This window comes from Otolemur garnettii, unplaced genomic scaffold (genome assembly GCF_000181295.1).
Source record: "Otolemur garnettii isolate 467f Iridium unplaced genomic scaffold, OtoGar3 scaffold00054, whole genome shotgun sequence".
NCBI classification, from domain to species: domain Eukaryota; kingdom Metazoa; phylum Chordata; class Mammalia; order Primates; family Galagidae; genus Otolemur; species Otolemur garnettii.
The window spans coordinates 6892839-6913080 of NW_003852449.1; the positions used below are offsets into that span (position 1 = coordinate 6892839).

Below are 20242 nucleotides of genomic sequence, written 5' to 3' on the forward strand. Positions count from 1 at the left end.
CATCAGGGTCAGGTCTAGTGACAGAAAACATTGAGATAGCAGGGTGGCTTCATGGGTCATCAGGGTCAGGTCTAGTGACAGAACATTGAGATAGCTCAGTTGCTTCATGGGTCATTAGGGTCAGGTCTAGTGACAGAAAACATTGAGGTAGCATGGTCACTTCATGGGTCATCAGGGTCAGGTCTAGTGACAGAGAACATTGAGGTAGCACGGTCACTTCATGGGTCCTCAGGGATCAGGTCTAGTGACAGAGAACATTGAGATAGTAGGGTCACTTCATGGATCATCAGGGTCAGGTCTAGTGACAGAGAACATTGAGATAGCAGGGTGGCTTCATGGGTCATCAGGGTCAGGTCTAGTGACAGAATATTGAGATAGCAGTGTCATGTCATGGGTCATCACGGTCAGGTCTAGTGACAGAGAACATTGAGATAGCAGGGTGGCTTCATGGGTCCTCAGGGATCAGGTCTAGTGACAGAATATTGAGATAGCTTGGTCGCTTCATGGGTCATCAGGGTCAGGTCTAGTGACAGAACATTGAGACAGCATGGTCACATCATGGGTCATCAGGGATCAGGTCTAGTGACAGAGAACATTGAGATAGCTCGGTCACTTCATGGGTCATCAGAGTCAGGTCTAGTGACAGAACATTGAGATAGCAGGGTCACTTCGTGGGTCATCAGGGTCAGGTCTAGCGACAGAGAACATTGAGATAGCAGGGTGGCTTCATGGGTCATCAGGGTCAGGTCTAGTGACAGAGAACATTGAGACAGCACGGTCACATCATGGGTCATCAGGGATCAGGTCTAGTGACAGAGAACATTGAGATAGTAGGGTCACTTCGTGCATCATCAGGGACCAGGTCTAGCAACAGAGAACATTGGCAGACTGGGATGTACATCACTCAGGTCAGGAACACCACAACCCTGGGGGTTAGTGGCTCACATTTACTCCATTTTACTGCTTTGTGTTTGACATCATTTCATATCAGCTCATGGTTCAAGATGGAGTCCACCAGAAATATGCAAAATGTGGAGTGTGGCTTCCCTATAAGGACATTTCTGCTTGACATGCAGGGGCCAGATTGTAGCTGGGGAATGCCTTTATTCTAGGCAGTCACGTCGTGACTAATCATTTGGAGTCTGTGAAGAAGGGAAGAGTTAACATGGGGAGTGAGCAGAGCAGGCTCTGACTATGGATCACTTTGTTCCTTTTATCTGTATAATTTTCTTCATGAACTTTTTTTTTAATCTTTGCAAAATTTATTTATTTATTTATATCATTGCATTGCACTGCAGAGTAATACGAAGGTATAAACGATCAGGTTACAATATTTGCGTTTGTGAGGGGAGGTCCCTGTTGAGTCGAGCCTCTCACCCGAGAGGCGAGCCATGTGCCCTTACGGTCTTCAGGGACAGCTGTGCAGGTTTCTTTTCTTATCCATATATAACTTGGAAAGCCCTCCCAGTGAATAGATTTATGTCTTTCTGCCACTCAGGAATATTTCCCTTTTATTTTATTTATTTTTGAGACAGAGTCTCACTCTGTTGCCCTGGGTAGAATGCCAGGGTGTCATAGCTCACAGTAACCTCCAACTCTTGGTCTTGAGCAATTTCTCTTGCCTTTGCCTGACAACTTGCTGGAACTGTAGGTGCCCACCACAATGCCCAGCTAGTTTTTTCTACTTTTGGTATTTATTTTTAAAAAGTAAGGGAGGAAAGAGGAAATATTTTTCCTAAGTGGTTATTTCCATTCTGTCTCCATCTGTTGTTTACCTTCCCTGTTTCCTGTCTTTCGTTAGAGAAGTATATTTTATTTTTTAACATTATTTATAATAAACATTCATATTTGCTCGTGGTAAAATGAAATAAGCGTAAATAAGAATTTAAAATAAAAATTAAGAAAAAAGAAAGTCTTTCCCATATCCTTTTCTGCTGGTTTGTGTGCACTGGTTTTGTAACTTGAACCTTTGCTGAATTTATTTATCAATACCAGAGTCTCTTGGTGGAGTCTTTGAGGTTTTCTAGATAGCAGATCACATTGTCAGCAAAAGGCGATAGTTTGACCTCCTCTTTTCCAATTTGGATACCTTTTATTTCTTTCTCTGGCCTAATTGCTCTGGCTAGAACTTCTGGCTCTATGTTGAGTGGAAAGGGTGACCGGGGGACTTTGATCGTTGTACTGCATTTATGTAAGAGAAATCTTTGTGTTTGGGAAGTGTACACACTAAAAGAGAGACAACTAACTCACTTTTAAGTAGTGAGAGAGAGAGAGGATATTTTACATAGTAAAATGTTAGCCTTTGGGGACTGTGAGTAATGGATATCAAATATTATTTCTACTATTTTTGAGACTTTTCTCTCAGTCTAAAAATAGATCCAAAGAGTAATCAATCCCTGTAGTAAGACTACTGCACCATTGCTGGCCCCCAAATCCCGCATATATTTATATAGAGAGATGTCTAATCTGTAGATATGTTTAATATACATGTCACACATCTCCGCTCTTCTCTCCCAGTCCTACTTACAGAGTTCAGTCTCATGCATTTCCTTGTGGACTTTTTGCAAACATATTAGTGATATGTGCACACAGGTATAGGCACATATACTACATGAGGAAATTCACTTTGTTTCTTTCTTTTTATCTTTTTTAAATGTAATAATACATCTTCTATTTTAATTCTTTTAAAGATTTAATTCAATTCAGTGTTGAAGTCCATCAGTTTTAACCACTTCCCTATCACTTGACATCACTGTCAGGAAAGCAGTAGGCTTATCTTTCTGCATTCGTATGCAAATATGTTAGCAAGGGACATTTTACCCAGATAGTTGAAGTGCGAGTCCACGTTTCCAGTTTTACATCGTTTATAAAATTCTTTTCTTCTAGGTATGGGCATGTTAGTCATAAATTTATTAACCTCTGGAGTTTGGGAGTCAGCCGTTTACTTCTTTGAGTATTCCATTTCCTTAAGAAAGAATTCAGTCATTATTTGATATTTCATTTTGTTATTTCCTGAATTTTTATTACTCTCTACATTTTCACTTCATTCACAATTAAGGGCAAACATGACCATATTTATACTGATATATTAATGATGTGTAGTAATCTGCAAAGATACTTTTAGATACTTTTACATGATACATTTTCAAAGATATTTTTAGAAACTTTTACATGATACATTTTAATTAACATTAAAAATAAGCATAGATGATGGCAGTATTATAGGACTTGAATTCTGAAGATTCAGGCATTAGTTTCATTTTTCATGGTCCGTCATGTGTGAGCACAGAATGCCTTCCTGGCCATCTCCCAACTTTAAAATAAAAGCAAACCAAAATATATTGTATATAGCAGGGACAAGGAGAGAAATAAAATCAAATCCTTTTTACTTTCTGTTTTGTATCACTCTACAGTGCCAGCCTGTAGCTTTTGTTCAGGTTTTATAAACTAAAATACACAAAAATTTGAGTTGAATGCCAGTCATCATTGCTAACAAAATTAAATCTGTTGTACACAGCTGTGTTTAAAAGAATGATATTGTTTATAATGAAATGTTTTAGATATTCAGAGTGTTTTGGCAGTTTAGTAGAGATGTTCTCCTTGAAAAAGTTTACACATTTTTTTGAAAATAATTATTGATGTAAAGTGAATTCTAATTATCAAAATAGACAAATCGTTTGTGGGCTTATGAAAGCAAAGCCATTAAAGAAAAAATGATCCCTCTTTATCAACCAGGTGTTAAAATTATACGTAATCTCGATAACTCATTACAGTAATATGTCTAAACTATCCAAATCAAATAGGAAATTTAAAATAAATAATGAAATGCATCCAAACATAAAATGAGAGCCTACCTGCTCTAAATAAGGAAAAAAAAAAAAATATTTCACAAGGCTTAGAAAATGTGTAGGAGGAACTAGTCCATCTTTCAACCTTTCAACATAGCACTGAAATTTAACTCTTTTCATGTTAAAATGTATGTTGCCCCCATCAATGTTAGGGTATTAGGCTATGAAGAATTCTGTGTCATTGAATTCAAATTACGTACGCAATGCAGTGATAACATTACATTTTAAATGGTACAGTTTAATTGTGTCTATACATGTCCTGAAACATTTTCAGTATTTTGACAGGAGAGGCAGTGTAGCAACTCTGAAAGCAAACTCTTCGAATGAGTTATTGCTATTTGCTTTTGCTGTGGGGAAACCAACCTAAAGTAACAATCTCTGTTGCTGCTTGCTCAGATCAGGTGGACCAAAACAGCAGGAAGTGCCTCTGACAGATTCCAAGACTCAAGTGTCTTCAATGAGACTTTGAGGATTACAAATATTCAGCGCCACCAAGGAGGCCGGTATTACTGTAAAGCAGAGAATGGCCTGGGGTCCCCAGCGATAAAGTCCATCAGAGTGGATGTGTACTGTAAGTAAATTTCCCAGAACATTTTGATTAAGCCTAGGGTGGGTTTCTTATCTCCTACAACTGTAGTTTTCTCAGAAATCATAAATAGAGTTCTGTTTAGTTCAGAATGAAAGATAATATCTCCTTTAATACATTCTTGAATAAAGAAATCCTTAATAGAAATTTCATAATTTTTATGATTATTAGAATACATATTCATTATGTAACATTTAGGAACAACATTAACAAGAAGACAATAAATATTCCTGGTAATTCCACCGACAACTACTAGTGTTTTAATGCATTCACTTTTTTCTTTATATATAAATATATACATTTCTATATTTTTATGAAAAAAGGTCATAATATACATACTTCGAATTTTGTTTGTTAATTTTACCTGTGCGAGAAGAGAGCTGTTCTTATCTTCTTTAATAATATACATCATGTCAGCAGAGGAATCTGAATTAATCTGTAAATGACCAAAGTCTGTGTATAGCCTGGTTTTGCTCCAACCCTTTTGAAGTGATCCACACCAGCAGCCCTGAGCAGGGCCCCACGCCCTGAAAAGTATCCCTTGATTTATCTTTGTTCTTAATCTCGTTTTCTTACTTTTTGCCCTTTGCCAATGTATTTAAAATCTCCTTAGTCTCCTTACTTTCTTGCCCACCGTACTGAAGCAAGGCCTTACAGTCAAGAGGGTCTTTTTCATAGGTTTATCAATCACTCCATTATGTTTTAACGAGAGCTTAGATTTAATGTTTTAAGTCTCTCATGTTAGAATATAAGGTTTATTTTCTTTCTTTAAAACAATTGAGACAGGTAACAAGTGAGGAGTTCCTGTTTTTCTGCTGAACTTTCTTTATTCCCCTCTGCCTTTTCTGTCAGGGAGGGACAGGCATGTTGCCCAGTAGGATGGGTCTTGAAATTAGAGATGGCCGGTGCAGGAGGCACTATGCGGAATCTCATTTAGTTACTCAGATGTCTGAGACGTGGTGGCCACCCTGCATTTGTGATTGGCCTTCCACATCTAGGTACTCGCTTCCCTCCTGAAAAGGATGGGCGAGAGGTCTGTGATTCATCCTCTCCTGGGTACGGTAGCCCCACAGCCCCTCTGGGCATAATTTAGGCACCTCCATCCCGTGCGTCGTTCTTTCTGTATAATTATGGGCGCACAGGTTGAGCACACCTGTATGCCACTCAACAGTAATACAGCCTCTGGCCTCTCTCTGCTTGACTAAATATTTCGAGTACTTTTGTTCATCTATAATTTTGAATTAAACTAAATTTAATTTAAATGAATTGAATACTTCTGTAATGCGACTTTGTATAGTACATACCTTTGCTTTTTTGTTGTTGTTGTTTTTATAGTTTGGGTCCTAACTTTTTAAAATACATCTTTTCAGTATATTAAACATGGTTCTGAAATATAAGAAAAGTTCTGAAAATGAATGGGTATCTTTTGTTTTGTTGTTGTCTCCTTTTTTGTTGTTGTTTTGTGAACAAAACGTAATGTGAGCTAGTTTCATGGCAGAATAAGACCTGAAATGATTTCAATAGAAAAACAGATAAGAAAATTATACTCGTTATTTACCTTACTTTGTAGGAATAATCATATATTTTGTTCAGGAAATGTATTTGGTTACACAATATAACCATAGTTCTTGCCGGGCGTGTTATATAATATATACACTGTATTATATTTCTAAAATCTGAAAGCTTCTGAAACACATTCCTCAAAGGTTTTCAATATGGGATTGTGACCTACATTGCTACCACAATGGGTTGGGTAATTTTAAAAAGAAAGTATTACTGGCCTAAAAAAAATGAATACAAAGTGGGGAAATCACATTTTTAGAGACTATAAAAAATACCTGCCCCTTTTCTTTCCCCTACAAAATGTTTCCAGTGTATTCTGCAGTAATCCTTGCTTCTTTCTCTCTGTTGCTATTTTTCCTCTCCAGACTGGGTTGAGCTCAGGTATCTTACTTCCTATTGCATAGTTCCTACAAATAATAGCCTTGCCACCTCCAGTTTTCCCCCACCTGGTAGCCTGTAAGGCTGCGCTCCCCATCCACCGACCGCGCCTGGAGCGGGAGCTCTGCCGTCCTCCTCTCTGACTTCCTCTGGGTTGTCCTCACTCAGCTTGGATTTGACACATCCCGTGTTCTGTGTTATTTCAGTGAAATGTCACTCTGATATCCATCACGTTGAAGCACTGTTTTCAGTATTTTTCTGTGACTAGAATTTATCAGAAAGTTGTCTCAAATTACATTATTTGAGAAAATAACATGTTAACTTCTGGACTTTATAAATTAACGTAGCATCTCTCTAATATAAATTTTCCAGAGAATGTTTCACCTTCTGTTCCAGAGTATATCTTTCTAATAGGGGGCTTTACACATACTTTTTAAGTAGTGATAGTTATTCTGGAAGATTGGAATAAATAAATCCATTTAGATAGTAAATTTTCAAACATGTTTTGACTGATGATTTCATAATAGAGACAACTAGAACTAATTGAAGAATTCATGTACTCCAAATTTAACAGAGTTTTTAGGTTCAAGTATGTCTCCTCTATATAAATCTTTATAATGTAACATACATACTATCATTGTTACTAGGAAATGACCAGCCTATTAATATTGTGTTTAAATCTTGCAACATGAGTGTCTAAACTTGAATTATAACACTTATAATGTGCTTAGATTTGGATTTGATGTTGGACTCCTTGATTTAATAGATGTGCATTTTTATAAACCATAAACAAAAGAATAGCTTTATTTCAGGTATTTTGACTTAATTATTTTAGGAACTGCTAAAACAATAGGACTGGTTTCCTTGTTCAAGCCCTAGCTTTAGAAGTATCCTCTATATTTTTTTAAACTAATTTTACATATGTTATATTCATAAATACTGGTAGAACTTGGAAACAGGATGCACATAAAAACAAAATGCATATACAACAATCTTTAATAAACTTACGCAACACCAAAGTGAGGCAGACTATGACTTGGATTTAACAACAATAATAGTAATGTTAAAATTTATCCTCGAGTACTTGAGCTGGGCTATCTCTAGAAACTGCTCTATAATGTGTCAGTGTGGTGGCTCACACCTGTAATCCCAGCACTTGGGAGGCCGAGGCAGATAGATTGCCTGAGCTCACAGATTCGAGACCAGCTGACCAAGAGCGAGACCCCATCTCTAAAAATAGCTGGGTGTTGTGGCAGGTGCCTGTAGTCCCAGCTACTTAGGAGGCTGAGACAAGAGAATCACTTGAACCCAACCAATTGAGGTTGCTGTGAGCTGTGATGCCTCTGCACTCTACCAAGGGTGACCAGGTGAGACCCTGTCTCAAAAAATAATGAGTAAATAAATAATTAGTATGTAGTATGCGTATCAATACAACGTCACCAGTAGTCTTGGATAGTTTTTATTATAGTGAAAATGGATTTTTCTCATTAAGTCCCATGTTTTATGTAAGTTTCTAGACTTTAGAGCTAAAAGCTACTTTAAATGAAATTTAGTGCTGACCATTCAATTATTTTGATGAGGAAATTCGGTTTTAGAAGAGAAACTTTCTAAAAAATAAAAAAAAATTAAAAGGAAATTGTTACAATGATAACTGATATAAAATTAGGTAACTTTCCACTCAGTGCCCGTAGCTCAGTGAATAGGGCACCTGCCACATATACCAAGGCTGGCAGGTTCGAGCCTGGCCAGGGCCTGCTAAACAACGATGACAATTGCAACCAAAAAATAGCCAGGCATTGTGGTGGGCACCTGTAGTCCCAGCTATTTGGGAGGCTGAGGCAAGAGAATTGCTTAAGCCCAAGAGTTTGAGGTTGCTGCAAGTTGTAACACCAGGGCACTCAACCAAGGGCGACATAGTGAGACTCCGTATCAAAAAAAAAAAAAAAAAAAATGAAGTAACTTTCTTTACATGAAAATTTTGATATATTTATAAAATTATATTAACATTTTGGTCACTTTCAAAAGATTTATTAATCTGTGTTGGCAACTTTTTCTCAGATCATTTCCTAAAATTTCTTTTAGTAGAAAAAAATTGAGCTATATTCTAAAGGCACTACCAAATGCTGTTTTTACTATTTAAATCAAGAATATAGTTTGAGAAATTATTACAATTATGTTCCTTGATTTATAGGATCTATGATTTAATTTTTTGAGAATTTTAAAAGCATCCTGGGAGTTCTATGGCATATAATTCCTACTTAAAAAGTATCCCTATAGCCTAGTAGATTTCATATCCACATAGTGATATATTATTTTTTTCCAAAATACGATAGATCATTTACACAAACATTTCTGATCAAAAGCTAACCAATTGCAATTCTTCTTCTTCTTCTTCTTTTTTTTAATTGCAATTCTTCTTGCGGGGGAAATATCTTCTGGAGTCTGAAAACTAACCATGAAATCTTGAAGTGAAATATGTTGTCTTAGTTCTACTGCAAGCTACTTATTCTTAACGTACCCTGTCTTCGGGTCTTCTCCCTAAAAGCACACTAAAACAACTGTGAAGGAATACAGCAAAAACAACAACAAAAAGGTATCAGCAAAGGTAGTGAATATGAAAGAGTAGCATGAGATGTTCTAGAACCCCGAAAATCTCAGTAATTGGAGTCATGGGTGAGGTCTTAGACTGAAGGTACAGCTGTGCCTGAAAACAGGAGAATTGGTCCAAAGTCTGTGTAAGGAGAGTTGCACCTAATCTCCTTCCACGGTTCACACAGCTCAGTGCCTGCCCTCCCTGTCCCTATTCCCACCAGCTCTCCTGTCACCACCCCCAAAATATTAGAAATACAATTTTTTGAAAAGCTCTATCTATCCTGAAACCTGGGGAACTTGATGGAACAGTCTAGCTAATAAACTCAAATTGAGACTTACTATTAATCAACAAAGCCTCCAGTAAGCTCTTTCGTAAATGATTCTTAGATGTGTATGAACCCTCTGACTGCCCATAGCGGAAAAATCTCTGAATGGGAAAACTCGAGACAAAGAGATGGGGAAAAGCATGGAGCAGAGAGAGAGAAAATGCTGAGCACTCAGTGGAACACGATCATTACTGCTAACAATCGGCGTTACCAGAAAAAAAGGACATTGCAGTCACGTAACAAGAACAGTAAATATAAACAAGGGGCTTTCAGAAAGTATCAAACAGTTCTTTAATAATTAAAAATAACAAAAATCAAGATAAGGGCTAAACGATAAATGTAAAGAAATTTCAGAGAGTGAAAGAAAATGTAACGATCAGATGAACACGATGAAGATGTTAGACTTAGAGATTTCCAAAGAGCTGCTTTTTTTCCAAACTGTTTACATATAAAACTTATGAGTCACAATGATGTAGACCTTTTCATAGAAATCTGGCTAGAAGACTAAGGAGTGAAGGCTTTTGAAACTCTTAAGGAAAATGATTTTCAAACCAGAATTTTATACCCAGGCTATTTTATTTCAAATATCAAAGAAGAAAGAAAACCATTTCTGGTCCTGGAAGATTTCAATCTTTCTTCTCCCATGTATCCCCTCTCAAGACTCTATCTACTTTGATTTATTCTCCAAAAACTGGGTGGTGAACCAAGTAAATGGAAGAAATAGGATCCAAATAATAGGAGAGTTCTATACAGGAAAGTATCAGACGCTTAGGGTGGTGATGAAGCAGGGGACCATAGCAATCGCTGTGCTTTGAGATTCAAAACCGGGTAGAAAAGATTCAAACTGGTAAAGGGAGGCACCAGGAAGGATAGATGTCTCCAGGAAAGAGATGGCAGCCAGTGGGTTACCTGATGCTGCAGAGGAGGATTTGATACTTCTCAGGGAAAGCTTAATAATATGGTAGTGACGGGTGCGTACCAAATGTGGGAGTTATTAACAGACGGCAAATACAGTCTGTTAGGGTCCTCAAACTTTTTAAACGGGGCCAGTTCACTGTCCCTCAGATGGTTGGAGGGCCGGACTGCGGGCCCCGGGATGAGTCGGCTGCTAAGCAGGACAGACAGCGGTGGCAAAAACACCCGGCGGCCCGATAAATGTCCAAGGCGGGCTGCATGTGGCCCACGGATTGTAGCAGTTTGAGGACGCATATGAAATGAAATGTAATCAAAATGCACTACTGGGTTCATCTGTAAAGAATACTTGCATAGTGTTTACGATAACACCACCACTTGACAGCAACAGAGAGAGGACAGACACATCTGGAGAACAGAGAGGGTTAGTGCAGGAGAGTTGGGGGCTTTTTTTCCACAGGAAGAAATCAGTAAGGCAATGAAAAAATGAAAAAAATAATCTATAAATAGCAGTTAAACGTTTAGAAATATGAAGGCCACACCAAAGATGGATAGTTATGGGGCTAGAGAAGGTTGCCTGTGGGCATTGGAAAGGCCGAAGGTTGTTTTGTGTGTGATTATTTGGCTTTTGAAACTGTCTGAATGCATAGTTAGATTTTTCTAAATTCATAAAATATAGATTTGGAGATTTTACCTCAGAGGTTCTTGTTATTGTTACTTCTAGAAGTCAAGACTGATTTAATTCCAGATTTTATCAGAAGATCATCATCAGTCCTAAAATGTGACAAATTTATACTCACATTTTTCTTTAATTATTCATATGAATTAATATTTCTTGATATTTGACAACAAGTAAGTACAACTAAAAAGATACTAGTTCATATGTAAAGGATATACAATAGCATAGAATTTGTTGGTGCCACATTCTGATAACCATTTTTTTCCCTAAGCTTTTCACACTAAAACTCTTTCAGGTTAATTTCCACTACTATTTGGTTACACATGGTTTAGAGTAAAATATTTAAAAATTAACTATGACTCTTTTCTTCATTCAGCATATATTTGAGGGGCCATTCAAAATATATAGCTCATTACTTAAGGAGACAAAATGAAAAGTTTAATTCATTTAAATGGAATACGAATGTTAAGTGATAAGGTCAGTAACATAAATTATATCACATGGCAGTGAATGAGGTGCCAGGGGCACAGAAAATACAGTGCCAGGAGTGAGAGTTACTGTGGCTTGTTGTCGTGAACGAAGTGGGTTTTATGTTGGAGTCTGAGGATGAGTTCTCCCTGGCACTTCTACATGTCTTTTGACAGCTTGTGTCCTGAACTTTCTTTTTTCAAGGATGTTTATGTAGAGCTAGTGTCTGCCATCAGGGAAGAGGGCACATTTTTCTCCTGACCAGGAGAGGAAAGATAATGTCTACTGTGGGGGTGGAGACCAGGCCATTGTTCTAATAGGACTGTCCTAAGATGGGAGGTCCCTGAGCTCCAGGTCCTGATTGTGTCTTCACAAACCCGCCCTGTCACACTGACTGTGCTGGTGGCTGCCTGGGCTGGCCATAGATTGCCTGCCCCTGAGCAGACGGAGGGTGGGAGAACATATGGGAACAGGTGGCTCAAGACTTCCAGCTGAGACTTCGGTAACAAAGTCTTGTCTCTGACGTAAAAGCGTCATGTTTTCTGCCAGAATTCATGAAATTATGGCAGGCTAGCATGTTAGCCAGCCAGGAGAGAAAATATCAGACTCTCTTAGAATTTTTGACAGAATATGGTTTAAATAAGTAGAGGGAAAGGTCAAAGGCATTTTTTTTGAGACAGAGTCTCAAGCTGTCGCCCTGGGTAGAGTGCCGTGGGATCATAGCTCACAGCAACCTCCAACTCTTGGGCTCAAGCCACCTTCTTGCCTCAGTTTTTCTATTTTTAGTAGAGACAAAGTCTCACTCTTGCTCAGGCTGGTTTTGAACCTGTGAGCTCAAGCAATCCACATGCCTCGGCCTCCCGGAGTACTAGGATTACAAGCATGAGCCACCGTGCCCACTCAGAGGTATTTTTGAATGGGTGAGAAATTTGATTAAAGGCACAGGGGAGGGGAGGATAAATGGTGTTGGACAATAGTGGTTAAGGCGGCAGGTTTGGGGAAAGAAAGCTGAATTTGAACGATGGACTTCTAAATTGTGTCGAACTTTTTCTGCTAGGGTTTTTAGACCATATGAATGATGATCCGCCATTTATTAAATATTTAAAAATAAATTGTAATTTTATGACTGCAGAAGTACTGATAAGAGTTAGCATTCTCCTGATACCAATGTCACGTCATTTTCTGTCTAAATAAGCAGCAATGGCCATTCATTGAAAACATCCAAGTTCTTCTTTGGAGGAAGAAAGATACTATTCTAGGTAGGAAAAAGAAAGTAGGTTCACAGAATTTTGGGTTCTCATTCCCAAATATACATTAAGATTCATGAAGACATTTAAACAATTCTCTAGGAACGTATTCACCTAATGTTTCTGCTTATTCTCAGCCATGGCTGTGTTGCTCACAGGGTAATAGAGGTCATACAGCTTTAAAGGTTAGGATTTGATTAAAACTTAGTATTAATTCAGAAAGAAATTAGATTCAGAGGCATTAGCTTAATAAATTTTCATGTGTGCAGACCCTGTTCACACACGAGACAAATCGTTTCCAATATCCATGAAACATTTTGTAAGCATTCCCATTTCTGAAACATATTCTCCACTTTAATCTCACTTAGGTAGACTGCCGCATTTCATTCTGTGCAGATGAAGTGGTGATATTTTTGGTCCTTGTCTGTTCAATTTATTTATTACATTTTCACTAGAGAAATTAGTAGGAGATTAGGATGGCATATTATCAGTTTATTCTAAAAATACAATTTACCTGTGTTAGAAGGAATTACAAACTGCACAGTTAAAAATTATTAACAATGTTTTTTTTTTTAAATGTTATTGGAATCATCAACATGACTTCTGAACAGAATAGTTTAGGAAAAGACTAGACTGACAATGGGAATTCCGGACACAGGGCTAACCCTGGAAGGAAAGTAGTGTCTTCAGTTAATCCCAGGAAGCATAATTTATCACCCCCTGTCCACCCTCCAAAAGGTGAATCTTGGGTTTAGAAGAGCTTAGTAATGTTTGATGTGTTAATTACAAAGTTTATTGAAATGGGTTGCTGCCATGGTAATTACACTATTGATAACATTTAAGACAAGATTTTGCAGAGTTATGAATGCTACATAGGAAGAGGATTGGCCCATCCCTGGTGTCTGCTAGTAGGACACACAGCCAGTCTATTTTCCAAACAGTTCCTCATAAAACAGTTTAATCAACAAACCATATTTGATACCTGTTTTTTTTTAATTGTTTCAGGTTCATTGAGGATGCAAAGAATTAGGTTACACTGATTGCATTTGTTAGGTAAAGTCCCTCTTATAATTGTGCCCTGCCCCAAAGAGGTACCGCCATACACTGTGACCCTCCATCCCCCTCCCCACTCCCTCCCTCCCCTGCCCCTCATCTCGAATTGATTTGAGTTTTTCTCTTACAAGGTTATGCATATGTTTGCCATTTCTTATTCACAGGGTGTAAGAGAAGAGTTACTTTTAAATTAGGTTAGCTCTATTTTGTAAGGCCAAGTATTATCCAGTGACTACTAGTCAAATGCCCCCTCTTAAGGTACAGTCACCGCACACCTGTTGGAACACTTCCTGCTTCCCCCAGACACACGGTCAGAATGGAAACTGGCAGTTTTCCCTGGTTGCTCTGCTCTATTCCAACTGCATTCAGGTTGCTGTGCTCATTCAACCTAATTCTGAAACTCCCAGACATTCCGTGAGCCTTCTGGACTGCATGCCCTGAAAGGCCACTTCCAATTAGGGTCTGTCAGTTTGCGATGTTAATTGACGACCTGCTATATGCAGAACACTCTGCAAGGAGCTCTGGTGAGAGATAAAAATACCAGGCCTTTGCCCTAAAGAAATTCATAAGCACTTAGAAATTTGAAAAAATAGACATTAAAAAGAAGAACTTGGTTAAAAATTAGAGGAGTCTTAAGCATGAGCTTGCCTTCCAAAAGAACTAAGGTAAAAGTGGTAAAAAAAAAAAAAAAAGTGGTGTTAATTAGAATGTCCTCTCACTAAATGCATTAAAGAATCCAAAAATATGGATATAATTATTACATCAGCGTGCGTTCAATTTCTAGGTGGTTATTGGCCTAAAAACTATCAATTCTGAGCCAAGGTATAAACTGAAAGGTTGTAACATTCCTCGTACAGATTGAAGGCTATTCCGATGTGCAACTGTGTTTATGTTTTTTGCTCTTGTAATTACCAACAGAGAAAAACATTGTAGCTAAATTAGTAAAGGTTATTCTTCATTTAAAAATTGTACATACCTTTTATCTGTCACTTTTAAGGAGGTAAATCTACGGGCTAAACTGAGTTAAAGGCCCATAAAAACACAGACCAGGGGCCAAGTGGGATTGCCTAGCCAAAGGTTAAATGGTGAGCAGATGCTCCCACGGAGTCCGCAGAGTGGAGATTGGCATCCCGTGCTCTGATTTCCAGGCAGCTCATGAACCTTCTGAATCCAGCTTTCTCCCTGAGGCCAGAATTGGCTGCTGTCAACTCGGTATCGCATACACATTCCATTAAGAAAGGGGGAAAACAGTTAGGCAGAGGAACAGAATCTGTACAGATAAAGTGAGGTCATAAAATGGCTTGAATATGAAAAATATATGAGGATAATTAATGGATTTTTTCATCTACTTTTTAAAGTCTGGCATATTCTGAGGCAGGCAGAAGATAATGTAAAAACTTTAATGGTAAATTATTGGTTACTTTAATATTTAGCTCTTAGGGCCATTACAGAACTAGTACTGTCTCTGAATTTGTTCACAGTGCATTATACCACCTAATTTAGATTTATATTAATAGTAGCCCCAAGAAAACCTGGCATTTTGCTCAGGCTAATCTCAAACTCTTGAGCTCCAGGGGATCCTCCTCCTTCGGCTCCTAAAGTGCTGGGGTCACAGGTGTGAGCCTCTGGGCCAGGCCCCCGTCGTGAATTCTACTGTGCGCTGCTCTCCACTTTTCCACCCAATCCTGAGTCTTTTCTGTCCTTCAGGTTCCCTGCTAACTGCTTGAGCTCTTTCTTAATCTCCTCTCCTATGTTTGCTTTAGAAAAGGTGCACCTCAAAAATTTGGTGTGATTGTCTCTTTTTGTGACATGTCCATAACTTATTTTGTGAAATTTTGATGGTGTTTCAGGATTCAGGGTGTTTTTTTTTTTTAATTTTAGAAAAGTTGTGTGTAATATACTTTATTTATTTATGTATTTGCCATGGTAACATCACCAGTGAGATCAAGAGCAATGCATCATGATAAAAAAATTAATATTCTATGTGCTAAGTCATATCAAACACGAAGTGGTATAAACAAACTTAATAAATGTGCTCAAATCGTTCCAGGGCAGGGATTGTCATCCAAAAAGCCACAGGCATGCCAAGGGCCAAGGATGCTTCCAAATGGCTTACAGAAAAACTTTCCTTTTTTGGATGTTTTAGATTTCAGCATTGTACAGAAGAAATTGTGGAATGGTGTATAAGGCACTGTATTAATGGATTTTGTGTGAGCAGAATTATGCAATGACTCACAGCTATAAATCTATTTTTTCAAAAGTACTTGTAAAGCCCAGCTTCTTGGGAGGCTGGGGCAAAAGGATGGCTCAAGCCCATGAGGTTGCTGTGAGCTGTGATGCCATGACACTCTATCAAGGGCAACACAGTGAGACTGTCTCAAAAAAAAAAAAAAAGTCCTATAAACCACTAGGGAACAGAGGATCATTATTTAGTTTACCCCCATTCAAATAATTAATTCAGCAATGAACTTTTAGTAGGGTACAAAAAGCATGTGTTGGTTTAACCCTGAGGGACACTTGGCAGTAAAAATGAACTATTTGATGTTCTCCCTTTCAGAATGTCCATTTGAATTTTTGTTTTCATCCTTCTTTAGACCTCTGCATTCTTGGAAATAGCCTACATATTTTAATTTACTCTGTCATTGTGCATTCCCGGTTACAACAATGCCAAATCATACTATTTACATTTTATATGGTATTTTACTGCTTAAACATTGGGTTTTCATAAATGTCATCAATGCAGAGGTTCAGGCAAAGGCATAACGGATGTGTCCTTAGTATAATAGGAAAAAGAGAGCCAGCGACTTGTGCGATTAACGGCAATCTGCTGAGAGAGGGAAGTATCATGTAGTTTGAAAACTCCGAATCAGAAATTTAACTGTGTCTTTTCTCATCTTTCTCCGTGAGTAGCAATGTTTTCAGTGTGAGACTGAGATCTATAAAACAATACTTTCGAATAGTACCCTCTGTGGGAGGAAAATTCCACTTCATATGGTACAGAGTAGAGCAACCCCTCTGTATTCATTCAGCAGAGAACTGTCACGTGCCTTCTCTGTGGCAGATTTTGTGTGACTCAGTGTTGGGAACAGAGGGGTAAACAAAGCCAGCACGGTTTCTATCATCAAGACAGTAGATGCCGCGTTCAAAGCTTAAGATGCTAGCTGTAGCAGCTGAAATGCTGAACTAAAATTAGGGAATCGTGGTTCCATATCTTATGTTGGCCCACAGACTTGCTGAAGTGTGAATTCAAACAAAGAGGTTTGACTTCTCTGGGTCTCATTTTGTTGTTGTGTTGTTGTTGTTTTTCCTTTATCAATGAACAGATTGGACGAAACATCTTTAATTAGGTTTTATGTTCTTAGATTCTTTGATTCTGAACTCTTTTCATGAAAGTTTACTTTTCATTAAGCGGAAATCATCTAGAGTGCCGAGTTTGAGTGTGTGCTATAGAAGGCAAGGAAAACGAACCTTGAATAAACAAATATTTGCTTTCCTTTCCCACGAACTGTTCTAAATAATTATAATAATATATCAATACACATTTTATGAGCACCTATTAGACTTGGGGATATTAAAATATGCAAAACATACTTTCCTACTACCAAGTTATAGCTGCTTTGAGAGGATTGTAAGCATAAATAAGACTTTATTTTACAAAAGGTCAGAGGAAAAATAGTTGCAAAAAATTGGCACGATCAAAGGAAAGTCTTGCCATTGTGAAGAAGGAGCTTCACTGGGCAAGGTTAGGTGGGGGACGGGAGGATTTATGACTGGGAAATTGAGAAAAAGTTCTATATATAAGAGACAAGATAAATTTGTACATATACACATATATACATATACATATAGGGTAGACATAAAGTTCATGTGCAATTTAGTTTACTACTTTAATATATAAATGTGTATAGATTTATATGTATCTAGATACTCAGTAAACATTGTGAGCCTGGACTAATATGAACTATTGTTAACAAATTATTTGAGAGTACACATTTTGAGATTCCACTCCTTATAAAAATGATATAACATAAGGAAAGGGTGTTACACCTGATGGAAATTAGACATTGAAATGAGAGAATATATTTAGAAGAATAAAAATATGAAATAAAAGAGCTCGAATTAGAGAGTTTGTCAGTAACTGCATTGTCCTCTTGAGAGAGATTTTAGGGATTTTTTTTTTCTATTTCATGATTCCCTTTTCCATTGAATGTGTTTTATTTTACTTAAAAGACAAGTGACACAGATCACACATCTTGTGAATAAATTTATAATACAAGTCGTTTAAATAAATTGTTGCTGCTGAATTTCCTCAAGTGCTTGTCCACGTAGCTCTGTCTGCCACAAGCTCGCTCTTACAATGCGAATCTGCAGTGTTGTGCCCAAACAGGAATAAATAGCAATAATTGTTACTTTTGACCACACCTGATAGATGAAGCAAAATGGAATGATTACACACTTGGTATACATAAAAAATAATTAGCAACCCTTTCAATAACGATTATAGTCTTTTCCAAGCATCATTCACTGTTTTATATATATATATCATATAGTCACTATTATATATATTTCTAACAACATGAACAGATAATTTTCAAAATAATATATGCAAATGACCAAAAAGCATATGAAAAAAATGCCCAACACCACTATCATCAAAAAAAAAATTGCAGATTTAAAACTACAGGGAGATACCACTTTACTTCCATTAGAATGGCCATTAACTAAAGTGTTAAAATAAAAACCAAAACATCCCAATAGATACTGGTGTGGATAGGAGAGAAAGTGAACAAGATGCTTATACACAGTTGGTGGGACTATAAATTAATATAACAGTATGGAAACCAGGATGGTGATTTCTCAAAGAACCAAGAGTCGATATACTCTCAATCTAGCAAGCCCCGTGCTGGCTGTCTGCCCCAAAGAAGTCATTATATTTAAAAGATATACATACACTCCTATGTTTACTGCAGAAAAATTTACAATTGCAAAGCTGTGGAATCAACCTAAGGGCCCAACTGATGAGTGGATAAGGAAAACGTGATCTATACATACCGCGAAATATTACTCGGCCATGAAAAGAGTGAAGTAATGTCATCTGTGGCAACGTGGATAGTCTATGATCCTAAGTAAAGTAAACCAGGAACAAGACATCAAATACTGCACATTTTCACGTCCAAGTGGGAGCAAAGCTGTGCGTCCACACGGTGCTACTGAGTGGAAAGCCAGTCACTGGGGATTCCACAGGTGGGAGGGGTGTGAGGGATGAGAAATTATATAACATAGTAAGTACAATGTATAGCATTCAGGTGATGACGACATGTGCCCTAAAAGCTTAGACTTTATCATTGTATAATTATGTCATGTGACAAAGCTGCGTTCGTGCTCCTCAACCCATTAGAATGAAAAAAAACATCAAAAAATCTAACGTGGTGTAGGAATTATGGCGTTTTCAATTCTTAATTGATTGCCTTCAATGAATCAAATCTATTCCATGGAAGAATAGTTTTCAGAAGATGATATCCTTTTAAACTATTTCATGCATGCTCTTCTACCTTCAATAAATGTTTGTAATCATGTTTCATTCTATTAATGTTGTAGGTGGATTTTTTACTTCATAAAAAATAAAGTACCATATATAGTGACAATTGGTGTTGTTTTTTTTCTTTGCTAAGACCATCACCACCATTTCTATACTTACTTATTTTTCATTCTTAGTCCGTATTATAGCTTATACACATACATATATATTATAGCTTATACACATATACGCACATGTATAAACATTTAAGAATAGTGTATGTGAATATATCTGCACGCACACACAAAGCTTCTGTTCTGTCTTTTCTTCTGCTTGTCCTATGTTTACCTGTCCTTTTCTTTCTCTTAATTTTCTCTCTCTTTTACTTTTATTTCATCATATTTGGTCTATGTATTAACCTATGTTCTGATATTATAAATATTATCTATATTTTATACTACTAAGATTCATATTATAATTTTATATTTTTTACTTTACTTGAGGATTATTTTTACTATAGATAAGACTTTTAAGCCAAAACTTAGAATGAAGTATATTTATTTTTTTTTGCCAGTTTTTTTTTTATTAAATCATAGCTGTGTACATTAATGTAGTCATGGGGTGCTGTTTTTGTACAATTTGAAATATTTTCATCAAACTGGTTGACATAGCCTTCATGTCAATTTCTTAGTCATTGTGATAAGACATTTATATTCTACATTTAGAAAGATTCACATGTACCCTTATAAGATGAACCATAGACGTAATCCCACCAATCACCCTCCCTCCATCCACCCTCCACCCTCCCCTCCCCTCCCTTTCCCCTTTCCCCTTTCCCCATATTCTAGAGTTATAGAGAAATGCAAATCAAAACTACTTTGAGATATCACCCAACACCAGTAAGATCAGCCCACATCACAAAATCACAAAATCAGATGCTGGCATGGATGTGGCGAAAGGGAACACTTCTACACTGCTGGTGGGGTTGGAAACTAATACGTCCCTTTTGGAAAAACATCTAGAGAACACTTAAAGAACTAAAAACAGAACTGCCATTTGATCCTACAATTCC

General features: G+C 37.3%; 1 protein-coding gene across 1 annotated transcript in view; it reads left to right on the forward strand.

The window, feature by feature from the left end:
• MDGA2 (MAM domain containing glycosylphosphatidylinositol anchor 2) overlaps positions 1-20242 on the forward strand; it is a 739157-nt gene that overhangs the window by 387504 nt on the left and 331411 nt on the right. The window contains exon 3 of the mRNA XM_003792170.2: positions 4245-4419. Coding sequence (XP_003792218.1) covers positions 4245-4419 — 175 coding nt within the window. The remainder of the gene's footprint in view (positions 1-4244; positions 4420-20242) is intronic.